We start from the raw sequence: 15,438 nt of genomic DNA, 5'->3' as shown, positions 1-15,438 counted from the left end.
ACTGGTTTTCATTCAAATGTAGTTGTGTGTCAGTGAACTACATGAGTTTGTAATTGCACTTTATTTGTAAAGCAAATAAAAAGCATTCTTAGGGTGAATATTTTGCTTGCTTACCAGTATTATTCTGTATAGAATGGAGCCTTGATTCATCTGCGCTCCAATCACACCATCTAGTGGTGAAATTGTGATTTTTTTTTCATAATGCAACCCATTAGAATGTATTGTGTAAATTGCTGTATGTGAAGTGACTGAGAACACATTATAATACTAACTGTGTTCATTACTTTGTTAGTATGAACATTTATTTATTAGTAAGTTCATTTTTTTTGTGCGTGTCAGTGTTTATCTCTTACAGGCAATATATGTGTCCCTTATTATGTCTTTATTGGAAGAACCTAAATGTAAAATGTAATGTAAACGCAATGTAAAATGTAAGAACCTCACACACACACACACACACACATACATGATAAAATGTACATGGTGAACAACGAATGCCTTATATAAAATTCCTGTGCGTCAGAAACTTCAACTGCGTTATGGTGTAACATTTTTCCTATGCACTTGCAATTCTGCTTCCGTGTCGCAGAGAGGCGCAGTTGCTGTACACTGCACATCTGTGGTTACACCAACTTAGACGAAGAAAACGCTCCACCGCTTTACGTTTTCTGAGGCGAGTAAACACTCGAACGGTATGAACTAGTTTATGTGTTATATGCAGAATTGTATCTAATTGACTTCAGTTTCTGGTTACCGCTGCAGACATCTTTACAGACTGAACTTTGTATTGTAGATAGGCGTCTAGCTCCATTGCTAGCCACGCAATAGCGGTTAGCAGTCTGGTTCTCTCTCCCTTGCTCTAAAGCTATCTTGCTCCTTGTCACAGCAAACACTTCTCACACAGATAGCAGTAGCTACTTGGGAAAATTATTATTAAGTCATCATCATGTCTGCAAATGTACTTACTCTGAGCAGACAGGAAAAAGGATTAACGCACACAGTGACGCCAGTTCTTAGCAATGCATATCTCAAGTTACTTTTAAAGATGTTATCCGCTTTTTCCGCTTGACTTGTTCAGGTTTGTGCATTGCACGCTTTGGTCGGCAGAAGAAACGATGCTCCACGCAAAGCACAAGCAGTTGCACCGTGATGCACGGCCGTGTGATTTGTATCCGCGCGTGCAGCACATTCCCCGAGTTCCTGCAGCGCCGCGAGCGCCGGCCACGCGCCCTCCGATACCGTCGCTCCTTTCACTACCGAACCGCCCAGGCCGTCTCCACGCTAATCACCGACAGCCTGAGCATCATCTGCGTCCGGGGGGACGGTAACGGTCCTCCGTCTCTTTGTAGATCCTAGAAGTCGACAAATGCAGTGTGTGTGTGTGTTCAGTGTTCATTTTGCACATCGCGTGGAACATTCTAACCAGTCTAATAAAGGACCAGTTCCCTCTGTGAATTGGTGTTTTTGCTCATGCTTCAGTCTGTCTAACCTTTCGAGCCTGACTCCCAGTTGAACATCCACCTCCCTCTTCCCATATAATTATTCCATCCTTCACCAGCCCACAGCGGTTCCTCGGACCCAATCCTGTGATACGGCCCCCAGTGGTCATGCACCAAATGCCAGGTAAAAAATGTCCCCCCTCACTGCATGTACTGACTTAAGGCTTTGAGCACTCTGTCTTTGCTAAATTGATTCACTGTTTAATTCACTGCTCATTCATGTTTCCTTATCATTACAATTATAATCTCTTTCACTTCCTGGACTGTTAAAGGAGTACCAGTGGCTCGTGGAAAGCGGTTCCCAGCGCCGTTTCTCCCAAGAGGAGTCGGGCAGTCGCTTCTCGGGCTGCCTCCAGTGCAGGCACCTCTGAGGAACGCGCCCGTCGGGTTCATGTCTCGGCATCAACCCTGTCTGCATCGGCCTTGTTTGAATAAGGCAAGTGCCTTTCATCTCTACAGGCTGTACTCAAATGACTATTTCCAGGTCCAGGGAACTGCGGATTTTGTTTTAAGATTTTTTAATCTAATTATGGCCACTGTTACTGTTCTGTTACTGTCCTCTGTCTCGAAATGAATCAGTTGTTAATATTTGCAAATTGAAGCAGTTTAGAATTGTTTAGGGCCTAAAGATTGATGTGTAATGATTTCCCCAATGTTGTGTCTTTCAGGAGGGCTTTATAAGTTCTTCACAGAGAAAGAGAGACAGTGGCCATGTAGCAACAGGAAAGAGTAATAGTCACATGACCAAAAGTAAAACTGATGCAAAAACCACCAAAGCGGGTGAGTTTACTGTCTGCACGAAGGCACAACCCAAACACATGTTTGATTGTTGGATTTGCTGTAGCGCTATGGTGACAAAATGCACACTGTGCAGTACTGGTCATAAGACCTCTGCCTGCTGTCTCTATTTTCATAGAAATCAAGCGGGAGGTGTGTGGTGAAGGCAGTTGGGCTTCGTCCTCTGAGCAGACAGAACCTGCTGTGAAGAAACTGAAGAGCTTCGGGTAATCTTCATTATAAACCATCTTTTTGACACAGTGATAGTATTTCCTGTTTGCAGTAAAGGCGTTAGAACATCAAGATCTTAGAACATGGCTAGCAAAACACAGGTGCCATTTATTCCAGCACTCCCATGCTTTGGTTTGCACAGGGCGGATGAGCAGGTGGAGCAGGCAGAAGGTGGAGATGCAGAGCAGACTGCAGTAGACACCGACTCGCCAGCGATCCCAGAGCAGGAAGGTATGTGCCAAAAGCTGGCTTGTTGAAACTACTGTCCCACCTGCTGAGTGCTAACACCAATCAGGAATGTATATTGGGTGTAAATCACCGATCAAGAAAGTAAATTACTGAAACAAAGTTCCTCTGTTAAAGCCATATCCACCTGTATTGAAGGCTGAAGGCAGCCACCCTACCTGGTACTCGAACCCGAGTCTGACAGGAGGTAAACGTGAGCTCTGAACCACGGGAACAAAGAGCCAGCGTAGCTGCCAGAGCACCCCATTTAACGTTCCTAAGTGACAGTCACCGTCGCACCACCTTAAAACAAACCCTTGTCTCTTTTTGGTGTTAAGGTTTGAGTCTCTGTGGAAGTACTCCTAACCTCCCTGTAGCCTTTACTCATCTAACAGCTTGTTGGTAAATTGTTCATTGATTGTTAATTAATTTCATTGTTGAAGTTTGTTGAAAATCAGTTTTCTGTATGACAGAGACTAAACTTAGTCCGGGGACAGCAACTAAATTACTACACACAGACTAAGCACTGTAGCTCAGTACTAGTGCTGCAGACGTGTTTGTGCCTGTCTGTGAATGCAGCACACATGTGCTTTCCCATTACCCCAGAGGAGGAGAGCGTGTCAGCAGAGGCAGAGGCGGACCTGGAGCAGAGCAGGACGGCAGAGGTACAAGCCATCAGCAGAGTTCTGGCACATCCCCACCACTCCGGTTTTAGTTTCAGCTGCTTCCACATCTTTTTGTACACACTGTTGTACACACATTTTCTCTGCTTTCTTCTCCCTTAGCAACTCATGTTCGACTTATGCACTAACCAGTCGTTAGCGACATGTGCAGCAGATGTCTGACTGAATGATACATGCGGGACCGTGCAGGTGCAGGGCGTCGGCACGTCGCTGAAGGTGACCATTCAGCGCAGCAGCGAGAGCCGGGCCTTCAGCACCGGCCCAGAGGACAAGGTGGCAGCGACAGGCCGCAGTCCAGATAAAGACACGAGCACCACCGCGGGCAAATTCTGCTGCTATATTTGCAACATCACATGCCCCGACCAACAGGTAGGTACTGTTCTTTAGTAAAATTCTAGAAAAGGAGTCAGTATTTTTAAAATGACTTTGCGTGTTCTCTTTTATTAGATTGTTGCTACACTACTATACTACTGGTAAACTTGCTGTTCGGTCGATTGAAGTTTTAATATGACACACAAACGTGGTGTGACGTGTAGGCTTGAACCATTCCAGCTTCTGTTCACTGCAGGAGTTTCAGGCTCACATGATCAGCCTGGATCACCAGCAGAAGATGATGGAGATTCAGCACCTGAGTAACACCTGCCTAGCCACACTGCTGCCCAAGATGCAGTATTCCCTACAGAGCTCTCACAGGCAAGCACTGGCCACATTCTCAGAAACACTTCCAGCTTTAATGGAGCAACTACTCTGAGCCAAGGACAGAATGAGGGTCTTATGATCAGTGTTGAAAGTCAGTCAGGAAGGCTGATTTAAATCACTTCATTCTCTACCTCTTAAAAGGACTCAGAAATATGAAGCTCGTACAACATGTGTTTTTTACAACTATAAACCTTTTTGGTCTGTCTCAACACTGATAACCCATTAAAGAAAATGTGAGTTTGTACAAGATTTCCACGGGCTGGCCTTTTTTGTAACATTTAGAGGTGATTATGCATTACAGAGAGAAGAGGCAAGGCTTGCAGCACTGGTGTGCCATCTGCCAGTCTCACTTCGCTGGTGACCTCATCGAACACAGGAGAACCAAGAAACACAAGGTATCAACCAGGGGCCCTTCAGTGGCCCTGAGCTGACGCTTCAGTTTGAGAACCAGCTCATCAGTGACACGAAGACGCAGAACCGTCAAATATAAACCCTGTTTGCTGACTCTCCTGTTTGGATCACAGGTAGCAAAGGTCTCCTCCAGGCCATTCTGCACGGTGTGCGAGCGCTACTTCAGAACTCCTCGGAAGTTTGTAGAGCACATGAAATCTCCAGAGCACAAGCAGCAGGTGGAGGAGGTGTGTGCGGGTGATGGAGCAGACCACATCTGCTTCCTTGACAGCAGGGTTGCTTTTCTTCAAGCATTGTGATGTTGAGGTCATCAAGCAAGAAAACTGCAGTGATTTCATTAGATCCCATTTCAACTGGCAGATCTTTTCATTGGCTTGCCCTAGCTCAGAGAAGAAGGAGGACCTGAAGTCATGGAGGAACTCATAACAGTAGATGCCATTGGCTGTTTTGAAGGTGAAGATGACTATGAAGAAGAAGAAAATGAAGACAAGGAAGAAGACACAAGTCCTGAAAAGGTCACTGTGTACCATTACTGGGTTTTTTTCACCATTTTGGCTTGTTTTGATTAGTGAGCTAATGAAGTAGTTGATGAATTTCTACTGTGTTTTCCCGAGCAGGTTATTTCAGAGATGATGAGTGATTGTGAAGGGTATGATCCAGACACGCAGTACGGTGAGCGCTGAATCTGGGAAACTCCTCCATCTGTGAAATTCTTAATAAATTGTCAAATCTGACCAGTTTTTCTCTTCTCTTTTGCAGGTGCCAGTTTTGTAGTGCCAGCGGCAGGATTCCTCTGTAAGCTTTGCCACAAGTTCTACCACTTTGAGTCTAGCGCTCGGGAGACCCACTGCAAGTCTCTCGTACATTACCAGAACTTACAGGTACTACAGCCTTTAAAGCAGTTTAACAGCGGCATAACACAGTTGGTTCTAATATGAAGCAGAAATGGACCTGGTGCATGTGTTGATATGATTATCTTAATTAATATATTACAATATGTTGCCATCTTGAGCGGCTCTCGGTGGCTTGTTCTTATCGGATTTCTGAACGCGAGGTGTGAATGATGCGTATCTTTTACAGAAGTACAAGGCCGTGCTGAGCCGACCTCGAGAGGGTGAGGAGAGCCTGCGCAGCTCCAACAGCAGCACCCCAATCCCTGAGAAGAGCAGTGACACAGCTGCCAGAACGCAGGCCGAGGGTGGCCAGGAGGAGAAATCCCAGAGCCTGAAGGAATGCTTAACGTCCTGCCATGACAGCCCAAGCCCAGAGCGAGAGCCAACGTGCGCAGCCACGCTGAGCCCTGCTGGCACTGCCAAGCGCCTGACTCGCAAGGCAAACAGTGACTGTGGACCCACCGCACAAGAGAGAGAACCCAGTAGGAAGTCTTCAAAAAGCTGAGAGTTTCAGTGACCATGCCTGTTACTGCCTTAGTGCTGCTTCTGACAACTACTCCAGACCCACTACTTTAGGCTTTTTAAATAACATAATAAACACTCTATAAAGGCAGCTGCATCAAGGTTGTGAAAATGTCCCGTTAGGGGTGGGCGATGAGGCAAAAAAAATAATCATGATACACAGAGCACCAGCAAAACATTTTTGAAAAGCTATGTAAGTACATTTTTACAAGATTTTCAAATCATCTGTTATACTGAAGTTTTAACTTGACAATGTGACACCCGTGGTTATTATTTATGGACTTCTGAAAAACTCCTTTTTCTGACACGTGTTGTTGGTCAGAGTTTTGAAGGGACTAATGAAACGTGCTATGCTCGGAAAAATGAATTATGATGTATCATGATGACATATGTCATCACACAGCCCACCCCTGGTTCCACTGGAAATTCACTACAATTTGATCAGATATAGTGCAGTTTGTCTGGACACTGACAAGTCTGTTGTTTCTGGCTCTACTCGAACGCATGGACATCAGTAAAACAGTAGCTAAGACACTGAAGTGCAGCCTGTCGGCATGTGGTCATCCACAAAGAAATCGCAGTAATTTAAATACATGTTCCCCAGTTCTAGGAGACCACAAGTAATTGGGCAAATAAAGATACTTTTAAATTATGTTTATGGTTGCAAATATTTTGAAATTGATTATGTAGTAGTTGCTGATTGCTTGATCACTATAAAATAAAATGGCCTTTGATACCCATATGGTTAAGCTACTGGTCTACTGATCTAAACACCTTCATACATTTTACTGTGTTTAATTTCTAATTCTTGTTCAAATCCAGTCCAGTTGCTTAAGAATTTTCTGTACATGTGAGTTTGAGTGAGATTTCCTGATATCGTCCTGATGAGCTAATCATTAGTTGCTCTTTTTGACTGACCAGTGACGAATTTTGTAGTTGTGCTTTTCAATATCGTTTTTACAACCTCAGTATTTGTGTATGTTAGTCTTAAAACCAGACAAGAATTTTTTGTTGTTTTTGACCTTGTATGCAGTTGTCATCTTTGTTTGTTTTTGCTTGTTTGTTGGTGTTTTTTGTTGTTGTTTTGTATACTTGTGAATCTCTTGGGGAGCCAAGAATTGCCAAGTGCGGATACCTTATGTTATGTTTCACTTATCAGTTAAATGGCCTGTGCAGAGATCCCATTTTGGCTCAGTGTTTGTTTTTTAATCGCATGTATTTATTTGAATCTGAAATCTCTGTTTAGATAAATGGGAATTAAATGATGTCTAAAATGGCGCGGTGTGACTGATAATCGAATTGTTTTCGGTCGTGCTTGGACAGATCTCTGAAGTAGGATTTTGGTGGCACAGTCGTGGGATGCGAGTAAGCGCAGAAACGGAATCACAGCATCAGTCGGTACACGTGGCATGCAGTTCCACTCGCCGCCGACGGGGGGCGACAGCGGCCCTCATGCTAGGCATTATGGGGTGGCGATGGTTTTCACACACGCCGACGTCGACGCGAAGCCGCTTGTGGGAAACCCGTAACACGTCTGCGAGACCTACTGTTGCTTTTACTCGACGTTGCACTCTCCTCTTATAAAATCTAGCACAAAGATAGCGCCATTCAGATTGATGTGCGATGGTTCAAAGCAGTTTGATGAGCAGTGCGGAGGACGTGGCGGATCAGGTAAGAGGCCGATGTTCAGCCTCCGAGAAAAAAAATCAGTGACGGTTTGGATTAGAAGCTCGCTTGCTAACCTAGTCACTAGATGCTTGTCCATCTTGGGTAGCTACTTTAACTAACTTTGTAGGGCTGGTTATCTAGCCAGGTTACTCATTTGTTTCCACCTGGAGTAATCAGGCGTCCAGGAAAGAACTGATTCGTTTATCAGTGATGTGCATGCTACGTTTAGCCACTTTAGGGGAGGGAAACTGAGCAGAGAAGTACGTTAACTAAAACTGGCAATAGCCCTAGTTAGGCAGGCTAGCTAACGCTACAGTAACTTAATGCTGTAGCAGGAACTTCACAAAAGTTTGCTTTGACCACAAGACTGAAAACTGTTAAGTTCAGATGTTAAGGAGGCAACTGTTTTATATTTACTAACCTACTTATCCCAGCTAGCTAGATAGCCTAGAACATAACGCTAGGTGGGTTTTACAAACAGTTTCAAAACTTTATTAGATGATGGACTAACACGTTGAGTAGGCTACTGACCTAACCTAGCTAACATTGTTAAATGATTTTATATGCTGGGCCCACGACGGGGAGGCTGGTTAACCTCAGCTAACTGCACAAGTATGGTTTCCTAACGTATTTTCTCAATTATCTATACTTTTTGGTCTTGTTGGCTACACCTAATTACATAACCTTTTTTAGGTCAGAACTGGCCCTGGGAAATTTCTCAGTTATTAACACCTACTGTAACGACTGATTAAAAAAAAAAAAAAAAACTTTTTAGCGACATGAATAATCTCTATCCACCCATGCATTCAAACACGATTACCAGTAGCAGAAAAGGTATTTTGTTTCATTCTATTAGTTGCTATTGGTACTGATTGTTACTGCAGCTGTCAAATAAGTCTTAATACAAGTTCCTCTGATTAATTCTTTTGCGCTGGTTTGGCCATCACTTCAGCCTCGGTTTACGGTTTTAGTTAATTTTCCCTACAGGCGACTAAACGGATATTCTTAAGTACTCCTTAATGTGTGTAGTATGCTGGCTAGCCAGACTCTACATTGCTTCCCATTCATATGGTTTTGATGTTACTTGTTGATTGTTGATTGGCTATTTGCGCTTCTAAGCAGCGACGTGGACAGTGTTGGGGGCGGGGCCTGACAGCGTAGTGGCGCCGTCGTTCAGTACAGTTTCACAAGGTGTGGATCGTATCTTCACAATAAACCCGCATTACAGCAAATTATAGTGTTTTCCCTGCGTGAGTCATAAGAAACCCTATGGTCTCGCAACACCAAATTCTATGACTAATCCTGTGAGCCGTGTAAATGGACAGTTGGTGCGTAGTCACAGCTCTAGTGTTTATTATACTCATCTTTGACACAATCTTAGACATCTGTCAGTTTCTTCTATCTGAGAGAGAAAGCTTGTGGAAATGTGGAAAGCTTCATGTTTGAATTGCCTGCCCATGCTTCCAAGCAAAACCGGATTTTAATAGACTCCATACTACATTTTCTGACTGAGCTGACCTGTAATCTTTTTCTTGCTGCCTTGTCACTTATGTGAGATCACCAGTGGAAGCTGTGTTAATGTGCTCAATAACTCCTAATTGCTAATTTTCCAAATCTGGGCCACAGTCTAAAATTAAACCTCATCAATGCCATGCTTTACCCATACTTAAGAAATATGACTGAAAATGGATTGTTCTGTCTTGACAACACTGACTTGTGCTTGGCTTTTATGCAGTTGCCATGTATGGAGATGATTATCAGCAGGGAAGGTTGTACTGGCTTTTATCTTTTCCTTCCCAGACTGTTAGGCCTAATTGCTGTGAATGAGCGTAGGCATGTCTTTTGTAGTTTCTCCGGTTCTGAGTCAGTTACCTGTTTAAAAAGGGAGAAAATTCAGGCTTGTACACTGACCATTGGGTGGGCTACACACGTTCTGTAGTTTTGCCTTGGCCTAAGAGACTACCATACGGTTTACAGTCATTTGTAAGTTTTAAACCACTTGCACTGGCACAACTATTGTACTCTGAAGTCAGCTGACTGGCTCAGCCTGAGTTGTGCACCCTGTGTATGTTGTCAGCTTGTTTTGACCTGACCTGATATGATCAAATGGCAGGTAATAGCTGAGTGCTTTTTTTTAATGTATTTGTAAGCATATTTCTACCTGGCAAATGCTGAACACAATCATATCCTGTATTATTACAAACACCCAGTAGCAAACCTAAGATATTAACCTGTTATAAGCCTGTTAAACCTATTCAAGATGCCGAAACATCCTTTCTGTGGAACCACTCCCTCTCCTGATGACTCACGGTCCCAGCACAGAGCCGTCAATCTGATTCTCGCCGTGTTTGTGCTGCAGTTCCTGCGGGTGACAAAGCAGTACCTGCCTCATGTAGCACGCCTCTGCCTGATCAGCACCTTCCTGGAAGATGGCATCCGCATGTGGTTTCAGTGGAGTGAGCAGAAGGACTACATCGAGAGCTCGTGGGGATGCGGCGCCTTCCTGGCCACACTCTTCGTCTTAATAAACCTACTGGGGCAGCTGGGTAAGGCTCACCGTTGGCCACCACACCCCAGCTCATCTTGGAAAGTGGGTGGGCTATAGCGTCAGCCAGCCTGTCACAGGCATCTTAAACCTAGACTCAGCTCATTACGGCCTGCTGCCCTTGATCATGTTCCCTTTCCTGTTCTATTTTAATACCTTTCACTGTAGGATTGCACAATATGTACTACACTGCAGTGGCACGCGTTGTATAAAGCAGACACCACATCTCCTCATTTGTTCTCTGATGGTTTAGAAGGAAGTGACTGCAAACCACTGATAAATACTGTGATAGGAGTGTCTCTTGCTACATATAAAAATGCATTAGGAACCCATAATATATTATGGTTAAAGATCGGTCTGCGTCATTTACATGCATGTAAATGTTGCATCAAACCCCCATACAACTTTTGTCTGGAATGTTTAATGTTGGTTAGTGTTCATAACACACAGTAAATGTTGATTATTTTGTTTAGGTTTATTAGTGGTCTCATTTACATATTGGAGCCTTTAACAAAACCAATATTGCAATAATGATTGACAAACTATATAGTGTGCACCCCTGGTTTGTAGAAATGGACCCCTGGTTTGTAGAAATGTGTATGACTGACTGAGATTCTGCAGTTTAGATGAATTAATATTGAATGTTTTTGATCTCTTCATACAGGTGGATGCATACTGATCCTTAGCAGAAATTTTGTGCAGTATGCCTGCTTTGGGTTGTTCGGAATCATTGGCCTCCAGGTATGCTGATATTAATATTTAATTGGCCTGCAGGAATGCTGATATTAACATTAGCCCGCGGGTATGATGATATTAACATTTTATTGCTCAGGCTCCAGTTTCATCCTGTTTCATCACTTTATTGTGAAAAATCCCTGTACAGACGGTTGATGGGCATGTGTTGCCAGAGCTGATGTTAGTTCAGCAAAAGGAAATACTGAATTTGCAGTACTCCAAATTAGATTATTATAGTATATTGTAGTATTGTAATGCAGCCCTGAATGTGTAAAGCTGGAATGAAGGAAGGGGCTTTATATGGCTGTTTTTAAAACCCTAACCTTGGCCTTTGTTAAATTAGAAAAACAGGGAACTTGTTCATGAAATTGCAGTGGCAGGAGTTTGAGCTCACGCAGTGGCCGAGGCTCAGGCTCATGTTGCCCTTTAAGGGCTTTACGGGTTGTAAGACTGCTCTTGTGTTGTCTTGGGTTGCATCTGCTGTGATCTTTGAATACGGCTGTTAAGAGGCACAGGAGGATGCTAAACTCTGTCCATTATGGTTTTAATCTGTTCCAGACTATTGCTTACAGCATTTTGTGGGACCCAAAGTTTTTGATGAGGTGAGTTTGGAAGGCACTGACACACTCATGGATTTCCAAAACCTGATGTACGTATTTAGGCTCCTCTCTCTCTCTCTCTCTCTCTATCCATAAGGAACTTGGCCCTGGGGGGCGGCCTGCTGCTGCTACTGGCTGAGTCGCGCTCGGAGGGGCGGAGCATGTTCGCCGGGGTGCCCACCATGCGGGAGAGCTCCCCTAAGCAGTACATGCAGCTTGGAGGTCGCGTGCTGTTGGTTCTCATGTTTATGACCCTGCTGCACTTCGACGCCAACTTCCTCTCTGTGAGTCCACGCACACACCCAGCACGTGCACAGCATGGCTTCTGTTCTAGAGGCAGGTGTAATGCACTGATTGAACCACTAACTACTGCAAGTGTCTTGCCCTTTCATACACACCCTGGTGGTACTGTCCATGTTGCAGGTATAATACAGGCTGTTGTGCCATCCAAGGTTTGTCTTTGCTGTCCAAAAAAAGATATCATCTGGGGTTTTTGATGCTGTCCCTTTATATGTACACAACAAGGCAAAATTTAACAACTGGTGCCAAATTTATGAAAATTATATTTGAGTGGTTACTTCTCCTAATTACATTGTTTTAGAAAGGCAACAATAAGTGTAATTTTAAGAATTACACTAGTATTTTATGAATTATATTTTACCACTAGTACATTATTAAAGCTTAATAAAACATTTGTTTTCTTGTTCAAATGCTGAAATACTGTAGAGTTGAACTGTATCTCTCCTAGAGCAGTAACTGTATTTTACCACTAGAGGTCAGACTAAGATAAGTATTTGCTCTATGTCTCATGAGGCTGTCACACTGTGGTCCCTTTTGTAGTTCACTGATCTGCTTTTCTGAGCTTAGAGAGGTTTGTGCCTCTAATGTTGCCTATTGCCTATTACAGATCTTACAGAACTTAGTGGGCACCGCCCTCATAATTCTGGTTGCCATCGGCTTCAAGACCAAACTGGCCGCCCTCACTCTGGTTGTCTGGCTCTTGATCATCAACTTCTCCTTCAATGCCTTCTGGACCATCCCAACCTACAAGCCTATGCATGACTTCCTCAAGTATGACTTCTTCCAGACCACGTCTGTGATCGGAGGTCTGCTGCTCGTGGTAGCGCTAGGCCCAGGCGGGGTCTCCATGGACGAGAAGAAGAAGGAGTGGTGAGACTGGGTGGGCCTCCGCTGGCTCTCTCGCTCACTCTGTAGTGTGCACTTGGTAGTAGTTTTCTGTTGTTATCCCATAAAGCAAGCACGGTGCACTATACAGGGAGTGATGAGCCGTTTGAGTCGTGGCCGCTAGTCGAGGACCGCAGGAGCCAACCGCATGACCCGCTCTTCACTTCTGCAGCCGAAGCACTATCTCGTTTTCTCTTATTTCAATGTGTTCTCTTGGTCAACTTTTGTTTCTTCTGGCACTTTTAAATCTTGTTTGTGTCATATTTATTATCACCATGTGTGTCCAAAACCCAATTATACTTCTTATCAATATAGCTTCCTCATGAGTACTCTAGAGTATATTTCTCTTCCCCCTCACTGCTTCTTTATTGTGGCACCGATTTACAGTCCACCAACCAAAGAAACATTCCATCATCATTTTGTTCTCTCTTCAGAGGACTATGGTGACTCTGGCGTGCTCGGAGCCAGTAGGATGAACTGATGAATATTATTGGGACATTTCTCGGCGATCACAGTTTTTATTTGATAGCTTTGTAAGAGGTTTAGTACTGGGTCATTGTGATTGATGGTTGTCTCTGGTCCCGGAGTAGTTCATGAGCATACATTTATTGCTGTGCCGATATTTATACCACACTGGTTGACTTCTGTAGAACTCATGTGTGTATGGCAGCTGATCCTGTTTACAGATCAGGTGTTTTACAGATGAACTGAGGTTGAGGTGTGGTTTAATTTCTGTTAATTAACAAAAGGGGTCAATTAGATATGGAACACCCTTAATGGCCTTTTAGAATCTTAATTATGATTTTCTCATGTCATTTCCAGTATAAGTTTACTGATGTTTTCTTGTCGGTATATGGCATTGTTAAGTGTGAGTACTGTCTGTTGTCAGGTCACTTTAAAGTTTACAGTAGCTGAATAATAGTATTTTTCAAAACAAGCACAGCAGGAAGTTCCACAAATGAAACCCTGTGATTTGTCACTCCGTGATTTTCCTCTTTTTGTACAAAAAAGTGCAGAAAAAGTGGTTTTCTAAGTGTCTTAAATATGTTTTGACATTTATAAAGAGAAAATGAAAAGAAAAATGTTTTGTTTCAGTGAAAAATTCTATTGCCTTGTTGGTAGCTGTCTGTGCCTAGTCATTTCAAAGAGTAAAACATAAATAACAAAAAAAAAATTCTTGTTTTGTTGCAGATCCAATGGTAACTACTGTCATTTATGATCAGGGTTCTCGGAAGTGCTCTATATTTTGTTGTAAAACCAGCCTGTTGCTCACAAAAAAAACAAACAAACAAACAAAACCCAAAAGGAAAAGCGCTCCTGGTGCCTGGCCTGGATGGCTTTGGGCCCATTCTGCCTTCCCTTAGATTAGCACGAGGGAACCACAGACGCCACCACCTTGGTTGCACACACCGCCGAACCTTGCCTGGGCGCTTTTAAGGTTTGTCCTTAACTCCGCAATCGGTTCCAGTCTTATGTGCATCCAGTGCAACCGTTCAGATTACTGTGCTAAAAGAGCGCGATGTATCGCGCGCTGTGGGCTTGCGCGATCTCCATCTGCCGCGTGCGCTCGAGCTGAACACGCGCATCCTGCGTGTTCTGGAGGATGTGATAAATAGGTTAATGAGCTTGTCTATGATATAATTTAGCACTTGCTGGTTAAAACGTTTTTAAGTATCCCAAATTCTTGTGTGTCGCGTTCCAAGACGTGAACGTTTTGACGCATAACATGCGGATCCCTGTGCAGAGGTTTAGTCAGCCGACAAGATGTGACAGCCTTACCACGAGATACACGAGAATGCATTAATGCCTCTGTCTTTACGCCACGCACTGTGGACTACTGTGCCTATATGTCCATAGGAATTCAATTTTCAGTGATATTAAACTAGCTGTGATTTACAAACTAATTATAAACACAAATATATATGGCCCTTTTTAAATTTTGAATAGTATCCACACGAGTAAAGGATATGGATAAGTAAATGAAGGCTCATAATAGACGAATCGCGCCATCGACTCTTCGCAAAGTTCGTATGAGTCATTTTCGGCAGTTTCAGGGAAGCCATGTAGTCGAATAACCCATCTCTTTCCCTGTGCCTGTTGTCGGGACTTTTATAAGTGGCTGCGCGGCTCACCGTGCCTGCGCCAATAGAGCGCAGAAGTGTCGGCAGACTCGCCAGGTCATACTGAGGCTGGCTGGAGCTGACAGCTCAACACAGTACTCTTCTCCGCAGGGGAAAGGCTATCTGAGGAATCTAGAGGAAAAGTGTATAAAGTGGCTGCCAGTCCAGTCTCATCACTATATGCATAATTTACGGCCTTCGGCAGTTGAGCTCTGTGAAGATACCGGGAGCGAACTGTAGTATTTACGGTTTAGTGCAATGATGTCGCCACTGAAAACTAGGACTGTCGCTGAGACGAAGCACTACTGTGAAATCTATGGTACCGACGTACATACAACTTAGTGGAGTGCTGGTAGCGCCATCTTGAGGAGAATTTCCTGCTTGCTAACCGTGAATATGTGAGTGAGTTGTAAACCAGTTCCATCAAGTGGGTGCTTTGCATCTAAAAAAATAATATATAGTGATAAGTTACTGTGGCAAAGCATACTTCAACCTCCTGGTCAGTCACAAATCGCTGATCCCTGGTTCAAGGTTTTTGATGATAGCTAACTGCTGAAAATTGCACTGGCTTAGCGATAGATGGTTGTGAGGTGATGTGAAGTGAAGTAAAAACAGCTCTCTGCTAACAAAATTTCAAGCTCACAGT

General features: G+C 43.7%; 2 protein-coding genes across 3 annotated transcripts; both read left to right on the top strand.

Moving 5' to 3' along the window:
- Positions 1–626: 626 nt before the first annotated feature.
- On the top strand, positions 627–7,218 carry ciz1b (cdkn1a interacting zinc finger protein 1b). Of its 2 annotated transcripts, none has more exons than XM_027003066.2 (16): positions 627–692; positions 1,079–1,324; positions 1,559–1,623; positions 1,772–1,935; positions 2,168–2,279; positions 2,416–2,503; positions 2,650–2,738; positions 3,339–3,397; positions 3,605–3,784; positions 3,984–4,108; positions 4,416–4,509; positions 4,639–4,752; positions 4,909–5,040; positions 5,143–5,197; positions 5,285–5,406; positions 5,606–7,218. In XM_027003066.2, the coding sequence occupies exons 2-16, from the start codon at positions 1,116–1,118 to the stop codon at positions 5,921–5,923; spliced, it is 1,926 nt and encodes a 641-aa protein (XP_026858867.2). In that variant the 5' UTR covers positions 627–692; positions 1,079–1,115; the 3' UTR covers positions 5,924–7,218. The 2 variants fall into 2 exon arrangements, with proteins under 2 accessions (XP_026858867.2, XP_026858866.2); XM_027003065.2 differs by having other exon boundaries at positions 3,312–3,397.
- Positions 7,219–7,409: 191 nt separating this feature from the next.
- Positions 7,410–13,817, top strand: surf4l (surfeit 4, like). The gene is made up of 6 exons (XM_027003079.2): positions 7,410–7,611; positions 9,968–10,154; positions 10,818–10,894; positions 11,447–11,490; positions 11,585–11,771; positions 12,395–13,817. The coding sequence occupies exons 1-6, from the start codon at positions 7,564–7,566 to the stop codon at positions 12,659–12,661; spliced, it is 810 nt and encodes a 269-aa protein (XP_026858880.1). The 5' UTR covers positions 7,410–7,563; the 3' UTR covers positions 12,662–13,817.
- The last annotated feature ends 1,621 nt before the right edge of the window (positions 13,818–15,438 follow it).

Source organism: Electrophorus electricus, chromosome 9, assembly GCF_013358815.1.
Source record: "Electrophorus electricus isolate fEleEle1 chromosome 9, fEleEle1.pri, whole genome shotgun sequence".
NCBI lineage: Eukaryota > Metazoa > Chordata > Actinopteri > Gymnotiformes > Gymnotidae > Electrophorus > Electrophorus electricus.
The sequence above is the reverse complement of the archived record's forward strand: the minus strand, read 5'-3'. Positions and strand labels throughout refer to the sequence as shown.

Excerpts from the sequence above, each read along its gene's own strand:
- surf4l (XM_027003079.2), top strand. The coding sequence starts at position 7,564 with ATGGTTCAAAGCAGTTTGATGAGCAGTGCGGAGGACGTGGCGGATCAG. Across the intron at positions 7,612-9,967 it reads CGGAGGACGTGGCGGATCAG|TTCCTGCGGGTGACAAAGCA; the intron begins GTAAGAGGCCGA and ends TTTGTGCTGCAG. Across the intron at positions 10,895-11,446 it reads TCGGAATCATTGGCCTCCAG|ACTATTGCTTACAGCATTTT; the intron begins GTATGCTGATAT and ends AATCTGTTCCAG.
- ciz1b (XM_027003065.2), top strand. The coding sequence starts at position 1,116 with ATGCTCCACGCAAAGCACAAGCAGTTGCACCGTGATGCACGGCCGTGT. Across the intron at positions 2,739-3,311 it reads AGCGATCCCAGAGCAGGAAG|CACACATGTGCTTTCCCATT; the intron begins GTATGTGCCAAA and ends CTGTGAATGCAG. Across the intron at positions 5,407-5,605 it reads TACATTACCAGAACTTACAG|AAGTACAAGGCCGTGCTGAG; the intron begins GTACTACAGCCT and ends TATCTTTTACAG.